This window comes from Bos mutus, chromosome 9 (genome assembly GCF_027580195.1).
Source record: "Bos mutus isolate GX-2022 chromosome 9, NWIPB_WYAK_1.1, whole genome shotgun sequence".
Classification (NCBI taxonomy): domain Eukaryota; kingdom Metazoa; phylum Chordata; class Mammalia; order Artiodactyla; family Bovidae; genus Bos; species Bos mutus.
Window position 1 is genome coordinate 81773466 of NC_091625.1, and position 18772 is coordinate 81792237.

Sequence of the window (18772 nt, forward strand, 5' to 3'; positions counted from 1 at the left end):
TGTGTTAATGGGATATAATGATTTTTAAAGAGTTTTTTTTTTTTAGGGTGTTGTTTCTCCCTTTCACCGAAGGAGGCCAGCTGATATCATTACTAACAGGGCTAAAAAGAATGATTGCTTGCTCCTGTTTGCTCCAAATGGTTAAAGTTTTAGCAATACCATCTCCTCTTTTCAAAGAAAGTGTTCCTCTTTAAACATCGGAAACATTTTGAAGAATTTTTACCTTTGGATTAGGACTGGTCTGGGAAAGTTAATTCCTATAGATCTTTAAAACTCATTCCTCATATATTATTTTCTCCTTGGCTTTTAAGTCAGGAATTGTGTTGCATTATGTAATACTTTGGGAAAGGCATGCTAAAAAGCTACACATTTAACCATACCCTTCCTTGAGGCAATTGTAGGTTATGTAATGACGTGTAAGACTCTGTATGTGTGCGTGGTGAGTGATTGGGTCATGTTTCCTTTCTTTTGGAAAGGCATTTGGACACCATACTTCTGTTGACTGAACTCAGTTAATCTAGACTGTGAAGGGTTTGAGAGGACCTCCTATTCAATTTGCTGTTACGAAATAGGCTTTTATTTTTGACAAGAGCAGTTTAAATGTTTATTCTTACCTTTAAAACAATTGCTAAGTTTATTTGTTTTTGTTTTTGATTGTGGTAACATATACATAACATAAAACTTACCATTTAAACCATTTTAAAGTGTAGAGTTCAGGAGTGTAAAATATATTCACGTTGTTGTGCAACCCAGCCCCAGAACTTTTTCACTTTGTAAAACCGAAACTATATACCCGTTCAGCAGCAGCTCTTCATTTCCTCCTCCCCCCAGCCCCTGGCAGCCACCATTCTACTCTCTGTTTCCATGAGGTTGACTATTCTAGAAACCTCTCCTAAGTGGAATCAGACAGTTTTTCTTTTTGTTGACTGCTTCATTTCACTTATCCTCAGAGTTCCTTTTTGTGGGTTGGGTATGTCAGAATTTCCTTCCTTTTGGAGGCTGAATAGTATTCTGTTTTCTGTAGACTTCATGTTTTGCTTATCTATTCATTTGTAGATGAGCGTTTGGGTTGTTTCCACCGTTCAGCTATTGTGACTAATACTTCTGGTTTCTTTTGCTGCTGGCTGGTCTCAGCTCTTTGTGCTTCATATGAGCTGGCTTCCTCTCCGCTCTAGTGTTGCTTGTCTGTAAATGTGACATCAGTGGCTGAAGTACCCATCCCTCCAGCTGGCTGGGGCAGCCATTATTTCTCAGGGTACCTGTGCGCCTGGCTGTGGTGTTCTGTACAGCGTCCACCGCTCTGCGGGTGGTGGTCTGTCTACACACTTGAACTTAGAGGATAACTGGCTGAGGGGATCTTTGTCTCCTTTTATTCTTTGTGTGGCTACTGGGGAAAAGGAGATTATATGAGACAAAAGGATCATTGTAGTACCGTCTTCAGAGAGACATTTCATCATGATGAAATGAAGAAAAATGATGGTGGGTTACTTAATATTTCAAGCATCAACATCCGCAGGAATGAAGTCACCACTGTCTGACTCTAAGAAATGCCAGTGGAGTGATTTATTTGATCTCTAAGAGAGACCCTTTGTAATTTTAATTATGGAGTTTAACTTCTTGTGTAATAGAATTCACCTATTATATATGAAGATTAACAATAGATATAGCAATATTAATTTCCTAACAATAGTTTCTCAAAGTGAGTACTTTTCCATGAACAGAACTGAAGAGCCGACCTGGACGTGCGTATTTGGAAACATTGAAAACACTGACAGATCTGCTAAATGACTTTGAAAGTAAGGCCCAGATGTCTTTGAATGTCTTGAATGATCTGGCAAAGGTGGAGAAGGCCCTCCAAGAAAAAAAGGTAATATATGTTTTAGGCCTAAGTGGTCTAGGTTCATTTCTAACATATATATTTTGAAATGTTTTTTAAAAATGTATTCATTTTGGTCAAAATTGATCAAACATTGCTTATATTTCTTGTAATTTGAGAGTTACTATAATTTAAGATCTCAGATGCAAGATAGTTATTAAATGTTTTTAATAGAATTTGCTAAGTCACTTCTGTTGTGTCCAACTCTTTGCGACCCCATGGACCATAACCCGCCAGGCTTCTCTGTCCATGGGATTCTCCAGGCAAGAATACTGGAGCTGGTTGCCATTTCCTCCTCCAGGGATCTTCCCGACTCAGAGATCGAGCCTGTGGCTCTATGTCTCCTGCATTGGCAGGTGGGTTCTTTACCACTAGTGCCACCTGGGAAACCCTCTAATAGAATAAAAGCATATTTTCTTCTTCTATTGTGACTAGCTTAAAATTCTCAACTAGATAAAATATCTTTAATGAAATCAAGAATATCGATTGTGTTCTTTTTCTGTGTTGATTGAAAATGCTTCCCTGGTCACTTAGAGCATGTGTCTGCACTATTTCATCAGATATAACTGATTCCCCATCGAGCCTTGCACACTGGGCCCTCATTGGGCCTGTTGTTCTGTTAGTTTTTAGTGCAGAGAATGTTGGATTGGCCAAAAAGTTTGTTCAGGTGTTCCATAAGATATTACAGGAAAACCCAAATGAACTTTTGGCCAACCCAATATATGGTCTTGAAACCACACACAACTTATATAGGGAAAGCTATGACTTTTTTGATTATACTTACTGGTTTTTCATGGGACTTCCCTGGTGTTTCAGTGGTAAAGAATCTGCCAGCAATGCAGGAGATGCAGCAGATGTGGATTTGATCCCCCAATCTGGAAGATCCTTTGGAGGAGGGAATGACAGGTCACTCCAGTATTCTTGCCTGGGAAACCCATGGCCACAAAGATTCAGTCCGTGGGGTCTCAAAGAGTTGGACATGACTGAAGCGACTGGGCACATTCTTTTTTCATGAGTTTTTCACAATTCTTTTTTGATCAAATTCTCTTTAAAAAGTGATTTTGACTGTTTATAACCATTATTATTGAATATCTTCACAGATAGATTATATGAGTATTTTTAATCTTGAACTCTGTTTTCCAGGCTCTTGATGAAATCCTGGTGAATCAAAAACCTACCTTACATAAACTTGCAGAAGAAACAAAGGCTTTGGAGAAAAATGTTTCTCCAGATATAGAAAAAACATATAAGCAAGAATTTGATGATGTTCAAGGAAAGTGGAACAAACTGAAGGTCAAGGTTTCCAAAGATCTGCATTTGCTTGAAGAAATTACCCCCAAACTCAGAACTTTTGAGGTAAATCTAAAGGCCACTAGGGTGTTTAGTTTATTACAGAGTAAAGTAGTAATTGTTAGTAAATATCTATTATTTGAGCAGTTTGCATTCTTTCTGGTCCCATGTTTGTTAATGTACTTAAGATGGGATATAAAATTCCAACCAAAGACATACTTTTAGTGGTGCTGGAAAACACATTTATCTCCTTTTGCCTGGCAAAAAGGTTTATTGGTAGCAGTAAACTGGACCTTGCAGATAAGAGAAAATTGCTTAAAATTGTCAAAATAATGTTTCAGAGATGAGCCCGTATGAAATAGCTGGTGGTTAGATTGCAGTGGAGACTCGGTTAGAGTGGTAGAAGTTGCCTGGATAGTAGCAGATAGCTGAGTTCTTGAAGCTGATCCGTTAAGATTTCAGACATTTTTAGACCTTTGAAAAACCTGAACTAGGCTACTAAAAACCAGTATCAGATTGGGAAAGCAGGTGATTTGAGGGACATGAAAATTCGGCAAAGTGAAAGTGAAAGCCGACTCTTTGCTACCTCATGAACTTACAGTCCATGGAATTCTCCAGACCAGAATATTGGAGTGGGTAGCCTTCTCCAGGGGATCTTCCCAACCCAGGGATCGAACCCAGGTCTCCTGCATTGCACGCGGATTCTTTGCCAGATGAGTTGCAAGGGAAGCCCAAGAATACTGGAGTGGGTAGCCTATCCACTCAGCAGGGGATCTTCCTGACCCAGGAATCAAACAGGAGTCTCCTGCATTGCAGGTGGATTCTTTACCAACCGAGGTATTCAGAAACAAGATCCTTTGTTCCATCTGAAAATGTTGGCAGATAGAAAGTTCCAGAGGAAAGTATAATGTGAGGATATAAGGAGAAACTGGTCAAGGTCCATGTCAGATGGGACAGTCAGGATTTAACGTTTCACCTGCAAGGAGGATGAAGAAGGGAAGTAATGAAGGTCGGGTAGAGAAGGATGAACCTCTCTACCTTCTCACCTTGTAGGCAAGGTCGGGATGAAGGATGACCTGATTACACTCTCTTTGTAGCCCACTCCTTGCTTCCTTTGTGGCTCAGCTGGTAAAGAATCTGTCTATAATGCAGGAGACCTGGGTTCGATCTCTGGGTTGGGAAGATCCCCTGGAGAAGGGAAAGGCTACCCGCTCCAGTATTCTTGCCTGGAGAATTCCATGGACTATATAGTCTATGGGGTCATGAAAAGTAGGACACAACAGAGGGATTTTCACTTTCACTTTTAGTGCCTCTTTACCTCGGTCTTTTGTGGTTTATTTTCTCTACTGATGTATCCAAGGTATACTTCTCATATAGTGCCTGGCACAGAGAAGACACGCAGTGATATTTTTCAGTGAATGAAATGAGATTAGTAATATGAGATTTAGATGTGCACATATATATATATATATACTTAGAGTTTTTTTATACATATACTTATATATATGAGAATTTTTATAAAAGTTGTTTCAAAGAAAGTGGAAATATTGAAATGAAGACAAAACTTATGAAAATGATGTTTTAAAAATTAGAATCAGAGCATGTGGTAGAAGCTGGTAGGCGATATAGTCTAGGGCAGGATCCAGGAAGATGAGCAAGAGAGGGGATCACTGAAATATGAGGGAAGCTGTTTGACACAGAAACTAATGGACAGATCCAAGGCATGACAGGAGAATAAGGATGGCAGGGGCTCTGTGTGTGTGGTCGTAGTGGAAGGAATTAGTTTTCTTGAAGTGTAAGCTGTAGTTCTACACTGAGATCTCATTCGAACAATCCATTAATTTTGAAGAGGAGTGTGTTTTTCTGTAGTTAAGTGTTTTTGGCTTATTTAAATTTGTGAGTGGATCCACTTGCCTTTGTGTGTGTGTGTGTGTGTGTGGGCGTGCATGTTAGTTGCTCAGTAGTGTTAGACTCTTTGCGAACCTCATCGCAGCCCTCCAGTCTCCTCTGTCCGTGCAATTCTCCAAGCAAGGATACTAGAGTGGGTAGCCATTCCTTTCTCCAGGAGATCTTCCAGAACCAGGGATTGAACCCAGGTACCTGCTTTGCAGGCAGATTCTTTCCTGTCTGAGCCACCTGTCTTCAATTGTCATTCTTTCTAATATTAAAAACCACAATTACTCTTATTTGTGATTTTAAATTTTTGTTATGTTCCAAGTATTGGATTATCAGTGGTTCTCAACCATGGGTAAATTTCCCCCCAGAAGGACATGTTTTTAACGTTTGGAGACATTTTTTGTTATCACAACTATAGGGAAAGGGTAGGTTCTGTTGGCAACTTAGTGGGTAGAGGCCATGGTTACAGCTGATGCACAGGACAGCCCACACAACAGAAGAATTTTCTGGTCCAGATGTCATCAGGGCCAAGGTTGAGCAATGCTGGTTAAAGTATTTCCTATCTTTTCAAAAGATCATTGCTTTATTTTCATAAATTCTGAGATGTAGTTAGGAAAATTTACAGGTGAAGATTAACCCAAGGGTTAATCTCTTCTGACTTCCTGATGTGTTATTTTCAGTTCAGTTTAGTTCAGTTGCTCAGTCGTGTCCGACTCTTTGCGACCCCATGAATTGCAGCACACCAGGCCTCCCTGTCCATCACCAACTCCCGGAGTTCACCCAGACTCACGTCCATCAAATCAGTGATGCCATCCAGCCATCTCATCCTCTGTTGTCCCCTTCTCCTCCTGCCCCCAATCCCTCCCAGCATCAGAGTCTTTTCCAATGAGTCAACTCTTCGCATGAGGTGGCCAAAGTACTGGAGTTTCAGTTTTAGCATCAGTCCTTCCGAAGAACACCCAGGGCTAATCTCCTTTAGAAGGGACTGGTTGGATTTCCTTGCAGTCCAAGGGACTCTCAAGAGTCTTCTCCAACACCACAGTTCAAAAGCATCAATTCTTTGGCGCTCAGCCTTCTTCACAGTCCATCTCTCACATCGATACATGACCACTGGAAAAACCATAGCCTTGACTAGATGGACCTTTGTTGGCAAAGTAATGTCTCTGCTTTTGAATATGCTGTCTAGGCTGGTCATAACTTTTCTTCCAAGGAGTAAGCGTCTTTTAATTTCATGGCTGCAATCACCATCTGCAGTGATTTTGGAGCCCATAAAAATAAAGTCTGACACTGTTTCCACTGTTTCCCCATCTATTTCCCATGAAGTGATGGGACTGGATGCCATGATCTTCATTTTCTGAATGTTGAGCTTTAAGCCAACTTTTTCACTCTCCACTTTCACTTTCATCAAGAGGCTTTTTAGTTCCTCTTCGCTTTCTGCCATAAGGGTGGTATCATGTGCATTTCTGAGGTTATTGATATTTCTCCTGGCAATCTTGATTCCAGCTTGTGTTTCTTCCAGTCCAGCGTTTCTCATGATGTACTCTGCATAGAAGTTAAATAAACAGGGTGAAAATATACAGCCTTGATGAACTCCTTTTCCTATTTGGAACCAGTCTGTTGTTGTTATTTTAGGGTTAGCTAAATGCATGCCAATATTTTAATATGGAATTTAAAGTGAATAAGTATTCCTCCAGAACACAAAAGAGAGTTCTAGAATTCTGTCATTGCAAATCCAGGCCAAATGGAGCATATGCCAACTTTTCTTTTTCTTAAGTTGTTCAGTTGTGTCTGACTCTTTGTGACCCCATGGACTGCAGCCTGCCAGGCTCCTCTATCCATGGAATTCTCCAGGCAAGAATACTGGAGTGAGTAGCCCTTCCTTTCTCCAGGGGATCTTCTCAACATAGGGATTGAACCCAGGTCTCCTGCATTGCAAGCAAATTCTTTACGGTCTGAGCCACCAGGGAAGCCCAGTTGGAGCATACGCCAACTTTATTTCCACTAAAAATGTCTCACTCACTTCAAGCACATGTGTCTGGATACTTAGATTTTTTGGTTGTTTTGTGTTACATTAACAGATTTTAATGTGAATTACAAATTTTTAATTTACTTTTTGTGTCCTAACTGTAAGACTGTTGGCGATGTCTGTATTCCCTAGACATGCAGCTTCTTTATTGAAATATATGTTTCTTCAGTTCTAAAAAACATTTTGCTCCTATATTTGCTTTGAATGAATTGCTTGTTATTTAACTACTCACAATTCACTTAGGAAAACTTTTACTTTTTCCCTAAAGATAATTGCAATAAATATTCACTTGTAGATTAAAGTTGTTTTTCCTTTTTTACTGACCTGGTGTCTTTTTCTAGGCATTCAAGTTCTATTTTGTCTTTAAGGCGTGAAGTACTCTAGGTTTTCTATTCACTGCCAATTTATGATGATGTTTCTTAGGAACAAAGTGGTTGACTTGTTTATTTTTCAAATGCATTTTGAACTGTGTAAGAAATACATACATACTGCTCATTGAAGACATTGAGTAATAGAGACGGAGAATGAGCACTGAGAAGTTCCCTTTCTTTCCCAGTGAGCTTCCCTGGTGGCTCAAATGGTAAAGAATCTGCCTGCAATGCAGGAGATCCAGGTTCAACCCCTGGGTTGGGATCTCCTGCAGAAGGAATTGGCAACCCACTTCAGGACTCTTGTGTGAAGAATTCTGTGGACAGAAAAGCCTGGCAGGCTACAGTTCATGGGTTTGCAAAGAGTTGGATGTGACTGAGTGACCAGCTTTCACTTTTCTTCCCCAATACCATTTCCTTTCCTGGGAGTAGTGAACAGTAACAGCGATCCTTGCTGGAGATAAACATACTCAAAGTAAGAAAGAAACGTTCATGAATATGACTAATTCTAATCATTTTCCCCCTTACTAACAGAACCAAGTGATACTGGGACTCCACGAGGGACTGCATTGATACTCCCAGTATTACTTGTATCTCAGTATCACGTCTATTTAAATAGATGGTATACAAATGCATGAATATGGATTAGAGTATCAATTTACTACTCAAAATAGTAATGCTTTTTATTGACACAGCACATTTAAACTTTGAGAGTATTTTCAAAGCTGTGTACTTATAGTTTTCCTACCATCCCTTCAATACCTGTAAGGTGATCTTGGTATCTTTTTATGTGCCAATTTTAGTTTTCTGTTATTTGTTGGCAAATAGTGTTTTTCTTAGATGCCTGCCTTTCACATATCTACATGGCTGGTTTCTTTTATATAGATAGTGGTAGGGCCAGCATTGTTATTCACAGTGTCATGTTCAAATATGTTTGTAAATTCTTTAAATCTATTTTTTGCCAAATTAATGATCTCAATTCTTGTACTTAAAATGTAGACTGGTGCTTTAAAAAAACTCTCACAGAAAGTCCTACCACTCTTTCCAGGCAGCAAAATATTTTAAAACATATAAAAAGTTTTACTATTGATTTTACTGACATGAGTTTCTTATGAATTATGGGGATTAAATGTTATAAAGTCCTAAGACACTGCTATCACCAGCAGTAATATCTTTGAGTTCAGGGGCTGCAAGTGTATTTCCTATGGTTTCCTTCATCCTGTTCAAGATCCCCTGTAGCATGTCATGGGCCTCCCAAGTGGCGCTAGTGGTAAAGAACCCGCCTGCCAATACAGGTGACTTAAGAGATGTGGGTTTGATCCCTGGGTCAGGAAGATCCCCTGGAGGAAGGGATGGCAGCCCACTCCAGTATTCTTGCTTGGGAAATCCCATGGACAGAGGGGCCTTGTGGCTACAGTCCATAGAGTCCCACAGGGCTGGACACAGCACCTCCAAGTCATGAAACTGTCCTCAAGGCCCACACAAACTCTCATATTTACCACCCTCCTCTTTTCACCTTCTCTTTTGCCCCTTCTGTTCGGAGACTGTTCTGTAACCTGATGCCCGATAATCCCACTACCGTTTAAATCTGACTCCTGCTTGCAGCCTCTTCTCTCTTGGATTCACTGTCGCACTAATACCAGAATTGTGTTTCTGGAAAGCGTCTGGTTGTCTTTGCCACGATAATACAAAGTGCTCTCAAGCATCTCATATCTCCTGCCCTCTCCTTGTTCTCGAGCCCTGCCTGCATCTTCTCCTGTGAGCTGTGTCGGGTGGGGAGACGGTGTAGTGGGTCACAAAGAACACAGCGGACGATTGCCCTTTTCCGGAAAAGTCACTTACTTGCTAGGAATTTACAGCCTCCTTTTCTCGGTTCATCCTTAAAGAAGATGCTTCTATGGGCAGTCTTTGGTCTTATTCACCATCACACTCACAGCTAATTATTCCTTCCTCCACTACATGTTGTTTACACCTTCACAGTTACCCAATCTCAGGCCACCTTTTATTAAGGCTGAGACCTGTATGTCTGTCCTTTGCCACGGCGTCAGCTCTTTGAGCACAGAAACCTTGTCTGGCATGTAGCAGGCAAGTGGATGTGAACGGCTCTGCTTTGCAGGTGCCTGCAGGCATAATACGCGTTCATACCTCTCTAGTGAGGTTGGATCTGTTATAAAGTCTAAATGCCTGGGTGTCCTTGGCAGGACACCCGTGTAGTCACACCCTCCCTTCAACTGATGGAAAAAGATGCACACTGAACACTCTGTGTGTTCTCACCCGGAGTGCGGAAGGAAACGTGCTGGAGCTCCGAAACAAGAGAACCGGGTTTAGAAATTACTCTGGAACACATTTCAGGGTGAAAACCCGACGGTAAACGTTTTCTAAAAGTAATGTGCTGTGTAACTGATTTAATTCTTTCTAGGTAACATGTAACTGATAGAATGATCTCATAGGGGTTTTTTTTCTTCTCCTCATTGTGAATGCGTTTTACTGCAATCCAGGAAATACTGGTGCTTTTTGGATCTTAAAGTTAAGAATTCCATTGGTTTCAGATTAATAAATGCAGTAGCAGTGTCACTGCTGGCCTTCTCTACTAAGTGAGGGAGCACCGAGAGTGTTTTGAGGTTAATGAATATAAATCAAAGAAAACAGAAACATACTGCCCTAAGTTGCTGTTTTAAATTTGGTTTCACAACTCTTCTTGCCTATGGCTTGGGTTAGATATTGGCTATTTAAAAAGCTGTGGACGTTCCAACAGATGGGGGAGGAACAAGATAAAATGCCAAGAATTTCACTGTAAATAAAATCTTGGGTGGTAGTTGTGTACCTTGGAATCTTACTGTCGTCTGTCCAGAGAGACCAGGCTTCAGATTTCCTCCATCCCTGGTTCAGGGGCTGGGGTGTGGGAGATGGACGTGTAGGCTTAATGGAATTGTTTTTATGACCTCACATTCCTCTTCTGTGACCCAGCAGCAGGTGTTGCTCAGCAAAAGTGCTTACAGATCAGTGCTTTTGAGCCGTGGTGGTCAGTGCAGCATTTTGACCCCTTCAAACTGGAGTATTTGATACTTTGGTTTTCATAACTTCCGCATTAGTCATTTTATATTTCACTGAGAATTTATGAGTATAAATAGGAATGAGAAATGGTTACCTTCGATTAGTGTTTATAGTGTGTTTCTGCATGTGAAATAATAACATTCATTTTAGAAATTTACTAGGATTTAAACAATTTTTTTTGTTATGCTTTAAAGAACTGAAGTCCCTCCAATGAAGAGAGAACATTAGAAATTGCCCCGTTTAAGTATCTCTCTTTATCTCTATTTATCTATTCCTATATTCATTCTGCAAGTGGATGGAGATGGTAAAAAAAAATTAAATACACATTAGTGTACATTAGAAACTCATAAAGGCATCAGCTGAGTGATTGTTAAATGGACAGAGAAACACTGTTCATTTGAGCGTTTTCACTTTCTTTGTAACCTCTTATCTGTACAGTTCACTTAAAGATGAGCAGATTTCGGTGTTTTTTAAAAGCACAGGAAACATCTGCTACAAGTGGACTAAGACAGTTATTTTTCTTCTAGGGAAAGAGGAGATATTGGAAGGCTTCTCCATCTTTCAGGTTTAGCTGCACACAAGTCGCTGCTGTAGTGATCTTAGTGACCTCATAACCTTTCCCACACAGTACAGCCACCGGGTAGAGAGGCCTTGTGCAGCTGCTGTTATCAGGCCCCTTTCTTTTGGGCCTTTTCTCATGTACTTGGGTTCCTTCTGCTGAGCTGAATTCAGCCAGGTCTGGTGAGAAAGATCATAAGCAGCAGCCCTTTCACACAGTCACTTTGAGCAGTTATAGGATGGAGCCAGCATTGATGTTGACAGCAGTTGAGCTCTTTACACTGCTGCTTATGCAAATATGTCCTCACCCTTGCTGCTGGTTCTGCCAAGTCTGTTGGGAACAGACACCAGAACCCAAAGGGGTAATTCTATTGTGGGCTTAACCTTGGTAATAAGGCGCTTGATTTTGTAGGTCTGAGTAATAATAGCTACCATTTACTGCAAACCTACTCTGTACCAGAGCCAATCTAAACCATCTCTGTTTTTCAGTATAGTCAGGCAAAGTAGTTGTTATTATTCCTGTTTTATAGGTGAGCTATGGAAGCTCCCAGAAGAGAAACTGAGAAGTTTCTCAAGGTCTCGTGGCTGGTTAGGTGCTGAGCTAGGTAGTCAGACCTTGGTCTTTCTTTTCAAAGGTCACACTGCCTTAGAACTGAGCGTGGTCAGGATTACCTGCAGGACTTTTAGTAGTGAAAACAGCTTTCGGATTCCTCTCTGTTCCCTTTGTTATCACTGGGATGATCCATTGGTCTCCATGGGTTGTTGGTGTCTGTTGCTTCCCTCTTCCTTTTTTCTCATGTTTAACTGTACAAGGGGGCTTCTCAGGTGGCTCAGTGGTAAAGAATCTGCATGCCAATGCAGGAGCCACAGGAGATGCTGGTTTGTCCCTGGGTCAGGAAGATCTGCTGGAGAAGGGCATGGTAACCCACTCCAGTATTCTTGCTTGGAGAATAATACCATGGACAGAGGAGCTTGGCGGACTGAAGTCCGTGGGATCTCAAAGAGTCCTACACGACTGAGTGAATGAGCACGCACACATGTAACTGTAAGAAGAGGAATGGGTGTGTGCATGTGAATTGTGTGTGCTCACCAAGGGTCTGTGTGTATCTGAAGGAGGGAGAGAAGAAAGAGGTTGATGGCACAGGACTTCCCTTTCTGTACCAATGGCAGGGATCACTCAGGCTGCTCACTTCAGTCAAGGCTGATTGTGGTTAAAACCTCCATATAAATTTCAAAAATTCTTGGCCCGGGAGACTGTCAATTTTCCTTACTCCAAACTCGATTTAATGAATTGCCCAGTTACACAGCTGTAATGCTGCCTTGAATTCTTAAAAAGTTCAGACTAGAGATTAACAGTGCAAAAAGTGGTAACAAATTAAGTGAACAGTTTAAAAAGGCCCTCATGAACTCTATAGATGTATTTATACTTTCCTTTTGCAGTTTTTATCTTTTGCACACCCCACCCTACCCTGCCCTGACTATATCTTCCTAAGCAGTCTTCTTGGATAAGACCCATGAATGCTGAAGCCAGCCCAAAAGAAGAGAGATGTCACCGATTGAAAATATTATCAGAGTAGCATGGATGTATGAGAAGAGTGACAGAAACAGGCTAAAGAGCAGAGGGAAAGGAAGCTTGGGGAAAGAGCTCAGGGTGACTGAAAGGGCTTTCAAAGCTGTGCTTGGGACAAGGAGAATGAGAAATGCTTGCTCCGGGTGGTATAATATGAATAGAGGAGACAGAAAGGCTCGGCCACATAAGCCCTCTTTGCTTCCCATCTTCATCAGAGAATGACCTTGCAAGCTGGAAAGTGGAGAATGGTCATTACTGAGAGTGCATTAGAGCCTGAATTATGAGTTAGATGGAAAAACCACGCAGTCCTTCTGATGCCTAAATCTACATCCCCAGTAATGTGGTGTTTTACCCATGATCTCAAGGTCGCATTATGCGACTTGTGAGGAAATTACCAGGACAATGGAGATGGGTGAATGTCTTAAATAAGGGGGAGATGAGTGAATGTCCTAAATAAGGGGGAACATTCTTTTCTAGAAGCTAAGGACCTGCACTAAGCTTGATGTCAATTCCTGGCAAAGCTGTAGATAAATGATTGACCAGAGACCTTACCTGTGCTTAGGAAAGAGTGTGGTGGTCCCCAGGAATCAGCATGGATACCACTCAGAAGCCTTGTCCAGACCTCATTTCTTTAAGTACTGCTTTCTTTTATTTATTTTTTGGAGGAGGATACTAGATTATTAGATATACAGATTCATAGTCTCACATTTCATGTGTGCTCATTTAGCTTAAATAGTGCTCACAGACTATCATTATGGGTAAAGCTTCATTTCAGCAAAGTATTTGGGAACATCCCTTAAAACCTAAGTGGAATGCTACTTAGATGCTATCCCATGTTTTGAAAACTAAGCCGAGAAGTTTGTTGGCTAATGAACGAGGTGATGTGCTCATGGGGGGATGCTCAGGAAGGCACTGTAACTGGCCTTATTTTTCACCTGGGAAAGAACCCCCAAACCCAACCAAACAACAACAACAAAAAACCCAAGCCAACAGAAGAACAATGCCTCACTGTCAGATTGCAGATAAGAGAAAGCTGGGAAGAGCAGCTGATAAGGAAGTGGAGAGACTAAAAATTCAAATCATTCTGTTGGCTTTTTATTATTTTATTACTAAGTAGTATTGTTAAATATTGTTGATATTTGTAAATTTCAAGTTCTGAATTTATTACAGAAATTAATTAAACAATATAGGGTAGGGAAAATATCCTTTTGAGGTCATTATGGAAATTTTGGAGTTTTAGCTAACCATAATATTATGAATAATATATATCTATGAAAATTTTTGTAAAGGAAACAAAATGCAACTCTACAATAAGAAAAATAAAACAAAAAAAATTTAGATGACATTTTCTGAATTTACTAACTATAACTGAAATACCACTTAGGTTCCCTCTTTGTCATTCATTCCAGTATTTTAAGGATGAGAGTAATTGGTTCTTTATGGCATACTTTAAATATGTTAAAAAGTTGATGTAATTACCAGAGCATGTTGATCAGGGTGTTGAGAACAGTATCTGAGTATCATGTTCCAGAGACATTACAGCATGAATTATGAGTTTATAACCACTAAAAGACTAAGGGAAGACATAGTGGCTGCTTTCCAGCCTGAAGGTTATTTTTGAATAAGATAGTTAATTTATCTCCGTTCCTGGAGAGGAGGGAGGAACAAGAAACAAATAATTGAGGAAGGTACAAGGAAAGGAACAAGTCGTACTGACCAGTGATGAATGGGCACCTGTAAAGAAATGACCGTCACTTTAATGTAGTTTTGGAGCTGAAGTTGGACCTAGTTATTTGCATTCTTTAAGGTCCAGTTCCAATGTTACTACGTCTCTGAAGTCTCATTCTTTCTGCAAAATGTTTGCTTTCTCATTTCCCCAGCACCACACGCAGGAACTGGATAACAGTGAGTGCTTAGTAAGTGCTGGATGAAGGCATGGCGCTGGGTAGTGGACCATACGGGGTTCTTAGATAACAAAGCACCAGTAACAGAACTAAGAGCAGTCTACTGGACTCCCTCCACTGTGCTGTTTTTCAAATCCTGCTTTGAGTAGCTAACTTAAGGAGAAAATAGTGCTAAATTATATAAGAATGAGAGATTTTTTTAAGCTGATTATACCTAGAAAAGCATTTCTCCCTTTAATTTGAATTTTTAATCTTAGATATAGCTCATTATTAAGCAAGATAGCTTTGTTCACTGGAGGACATTTTGAAATTTTTAGAATGATCACCAAGATATCATCTCATGAGGATTTTAGGCGACAATGAAGGAAATAATTATTTTCAATGTTGGAAGTTTTTTTTTTTTTTAAAGAAAATAAATGAAAATGATGCTATCAAAGTTTTGAAAAGTTGCCTTTTCTCCTGTAGCAGTAGATCTTGAGATGTAGTAGGTTGAATGTCACTGAGTAATATCCCCCTTTGTTATTGTGTTTGATCTAGGCTGATTCGAAAGTCATTGAGAAGTGGATGGATGGTGTGAAAGACTTCTTAATGAAAGAGCAGGCTGTCCAAGGAGATGCCGAAGGGCTCCAAAGACAGCTTGACCAATGCTCTGTGAGTTCTGCTGATCTGGGGAATCTGCTGTAATAAATAAAATTTTCTTCTTCCTCTATTATTTGCTGCTTTTATTAAAATTGTAAGAATATGGCATGACAATAAACCTAGATAAAATATGTTTCAATATAAACCTGTTTTTTGACTTTGTAGCTAGTCAAAGAATGACTTATAGTTCACGTTTCTATTTTTGGCTGTGATTATAAAGTTTTAAAAAAATTATTTATTTTATATTGGAACATAGTTGCAGATGTACAGCAAAGTGATTCAGTTATACATATATCTATCTCTTTTTCAGATTCTTTTCCCACATAGGTTATTACAGAATAAATCTTGGATGGAGAATACAAGAGCAATTTTAGTTCATTAGTGGCTGCTGTTTTACGTTGCAGTGACAGTCTTAGTGTCATAATTACTAATTGTATATCACTCTTACTGTACTTATGGTGAGACTTTAAGAAAAACGCTTTTTACAAATGAAGTTTGCCAGTAATACTTCATTCGTTTTATATTTGGTGGAATCATTAGGCTTCTGTAAGGAAATGGCAATCCACTCCAGTACTATTGCCTGGAAAATCCTGTGGACAGAGGAGCCTGGTAGGCTACAGTCCATGGGGTCGCAAAGAGTCGGACATGACTGAGCAACTTTAAAAAAAAATAATTAAAAGTACTATTCCCTTCTTAAAGTCAAGTATTTGCAGTCTAATTTGGCAGATGGCTATTTGAATCACCCAGGTGAAATGAATTTCTTAAGACACAATATTTCTTAAGTTGTTAAACATCTTTACTCTCAAGCAGTATGTTCTTAAAATATTTGCAGGGATAGAGGCAGACAGACTATAATAATGGCATCCACTTATGTTGGAATGGACTCAACAAGGGCTTATTTTATGTGTTCAGGCATTTGTTAATGAAATAGAAACAATCGAATCATCTCTGAAAGACATGAAAGAAATAGAGGCTAACCTTCGAAGCTGTCCAGTTGCTGGAATCAAAGCCTGGATGCAAACAAAACTAGTTGACTGCCAATCACAACTGGAGAAATTTAGCAAGGAGGTAAGTTTTTCAGCTTAACCTGCATGTGAATTTCAAGAGGTAGATAATGGCTTCTCTTGACTGAATAATTTTATATCCCATCCAGACCGAAAACCAGTGATCTAGAATAACTACAGCATGGGTGGCAGGTTGGGACAAGAATTGGATAACTTTTTAAATGAAGGGTGGGGACTGTTGTCCACTCTGTCCCTGGATGGGAATGAGCTTGATGTGTGCAATAAAGAACAAGAAAGTCATTGTAGCTGGAATAGAATGGAGGGGAAGAGGTAGCAGGTTGGAGGGAAGGATTTGGGGTCGGGAGGTAGGAAGAGATGGGTTGTGTATTGCTTTTGAGGCATAGGTTTTGAATTTTATTTCAAGTATGATTTCACTTAGAAAGCAGAGGGTTTTGAGCATTGAATTGACATATGATAGATCTGTTAAGATCACTCTGGCTTCCATGTGGATAATTTGCTCTGGGAAAGCAAGAATAAAAATAGGGAGAATACTTAAAAGGTTGTTGCAGTCTCAGAGAAAGAAGATGGCCCCTTGGACTAGGGAGATAGTGGTGGAGGTCATGGGAAGTGTTAGGTTTGGACTAAATTTTGAAAGTGGAGATGGGAGTCTAGTAATAGATTAATGTGATATGAGAAAAAGTGAATAGTTAGCAACTGTTCTGGATTTTTGCGAAGCTTCCAGTTTGTGTAAATTGTGGTGCCATTTACTGAAATGGTGAAAAACTCAAGGAGAAGCTCTAGGGGGAATAGGTCAAGTGATGCTGCCCATACTGGGACTAAATTCAAAATTACAGTACCTGCAAATGGGGTTTCCAGCACTAATCACCAGCCAAGGATGCTAAGGAGGAAAGGTTTGCCCCAGGGGAAATGCCAGAGGAGTAAGACCCCAAAAGCTGGGTGGAGAAAACTTTCCAAAACTGGAAAGCACATTAGATGGAAGCTTTTGATGACCTTGAGAAAAGTGGTTCCAATGGCGTGGTGGGAAATAAAGTCATACTACAGAGTGTTGAGGAGAGGAAAGGAGATGAGGTCCTGGGGCAAGGGTAACCAGCTTTGAGAATTTCTCTATTCGGGGGAACAGAGAAATGAGATTTGTAGTAGAAGGGACATGGGGATCCAAAGAAGTGTTTTTGTAATTATTTTTTTTCAAATATATTATTGAAAGTTTGCATGTCAAAAAAGATTTCACTTAGAAAGAGGGGATGATACAGAAGACTGAGAGAAGATAATGACTGAAATAAAGTCTGTGGTTAGGCAAGAGTGGATGAGGTCCACCCTTTAAGTGAAAGAGCTCCTGTTAGGAGGTCCCTCTCTGGTAATGGATGGGGCAGCAACTGTGGGTACTGTAGGAATACGGTGTAGTAGTTTCCTTTTGATTGTTTTATTTTGTTAGTGAAATAATAGTGAGGTTGCATAGAGCTGAAGTGAGGGAGAAGGGAAAAAAGAATGAGAAGTGAAAATGTGAAATGCAGGAATACTCTACATGTAGATGGTATATATCTCTCAATACAGTGTTTTTTTATTTAATGTTTATACAAGAAAACTTTATATTTACATCCCTGAGTATTTTGTTTCCCCACAATTTCCTTATTTTGAACAAGTGGAATTTTAAGGAACAGTTAAAGTTATGGTTGAGGGAACAGCCATAAGCCATTCCTAAATTTGCCAATTGTTAGTGTTTTACCATGTTTGCCTTTTTTTTTTTTTTTTGCTACATGTAGTTTTGACAGGAAGTTGAAAGTATTTTGACACTTCACTCTTAAATACTTCAGCATGCTTCTTCCATGAATGAGGACAGTCTTTTACAAAAGTATGATATCATTGTCACACTTAAGAAAATGCTTTCATAGTATCATCTTATATTCTAGTCAAATTCAGACTCCTCTAAATGTGTTATAATTTGATGATATGTGCTTAAAAGGACCTGGGGTATTTTGGGGAAGTAAATAAGGAAAATGGTTTGGAAGTGATGATGAGGACCAAGGAAGACAAGAGATAGATGGATAGATTGATAGATAGAGCCTTAGATACATGTAGTTATTTATATCTATTAATCTATTGATAGATAGATATGTATCTATCTATGTATATATGGAGAGGGCAATGACACCCCACTCCAGTACTCTTGCCTGGAAAATCCCATGGATGGAGGAGCCTGGAAGGCTGGAGTCCATGGGGTCACTAAGAGTCAGGCTCGACCGAGCGACTTCACTTTCACTTTTCACTTTCATGCATTGGAGAAGAAAATGGCAACCCACTCCAGTGTTCTTGCCTGGAGAATCCCAGGGACGGGGGAGCCTGGTGGGCTGCCATCTATGGGGTTGCACAGAGTCGGACACGACTGAAGTGACTTAGCAACTTAGCATTAACTCAAAGTATGGGGATAAATGCACAGGAAAATTTTTTAAGTGTCTCCAGCAAGGAGGCAAGCATGTGCTGTGTGAGTAATTATGTAAAGCAGTTCTAAACTATTGTATTTCATTGAGTAGTAAAAAGGTTGAAGAAATTTTGGACAAACATCATGTTG

The 18772-nt window shown here is 39.9% G+C and overlaps 1 protein-coding gene across 1 annotated transcript in view; it reads left to right on the forward strand.

Annotated features, from left to right (window-relative positions):
- Positions 1-18772, forward strand: part of UTRN (utrophin) — a 556038-nt gene that overhangs the window by 168951 nt on the left and 368315 nt on the right. Inside the window, 4 exon segments of the mRNA XM_070376815.1 lie at positions 1722-1867; positions 3020-3232; positions 15080-15193; positions 16094-16249. Of these exon segments, the coding sequence (XP_070232916.1) occupies positions 1722-1867; positions 3020-3232; positions 15080-15193; positions 16094-16249 (629 nt within the window).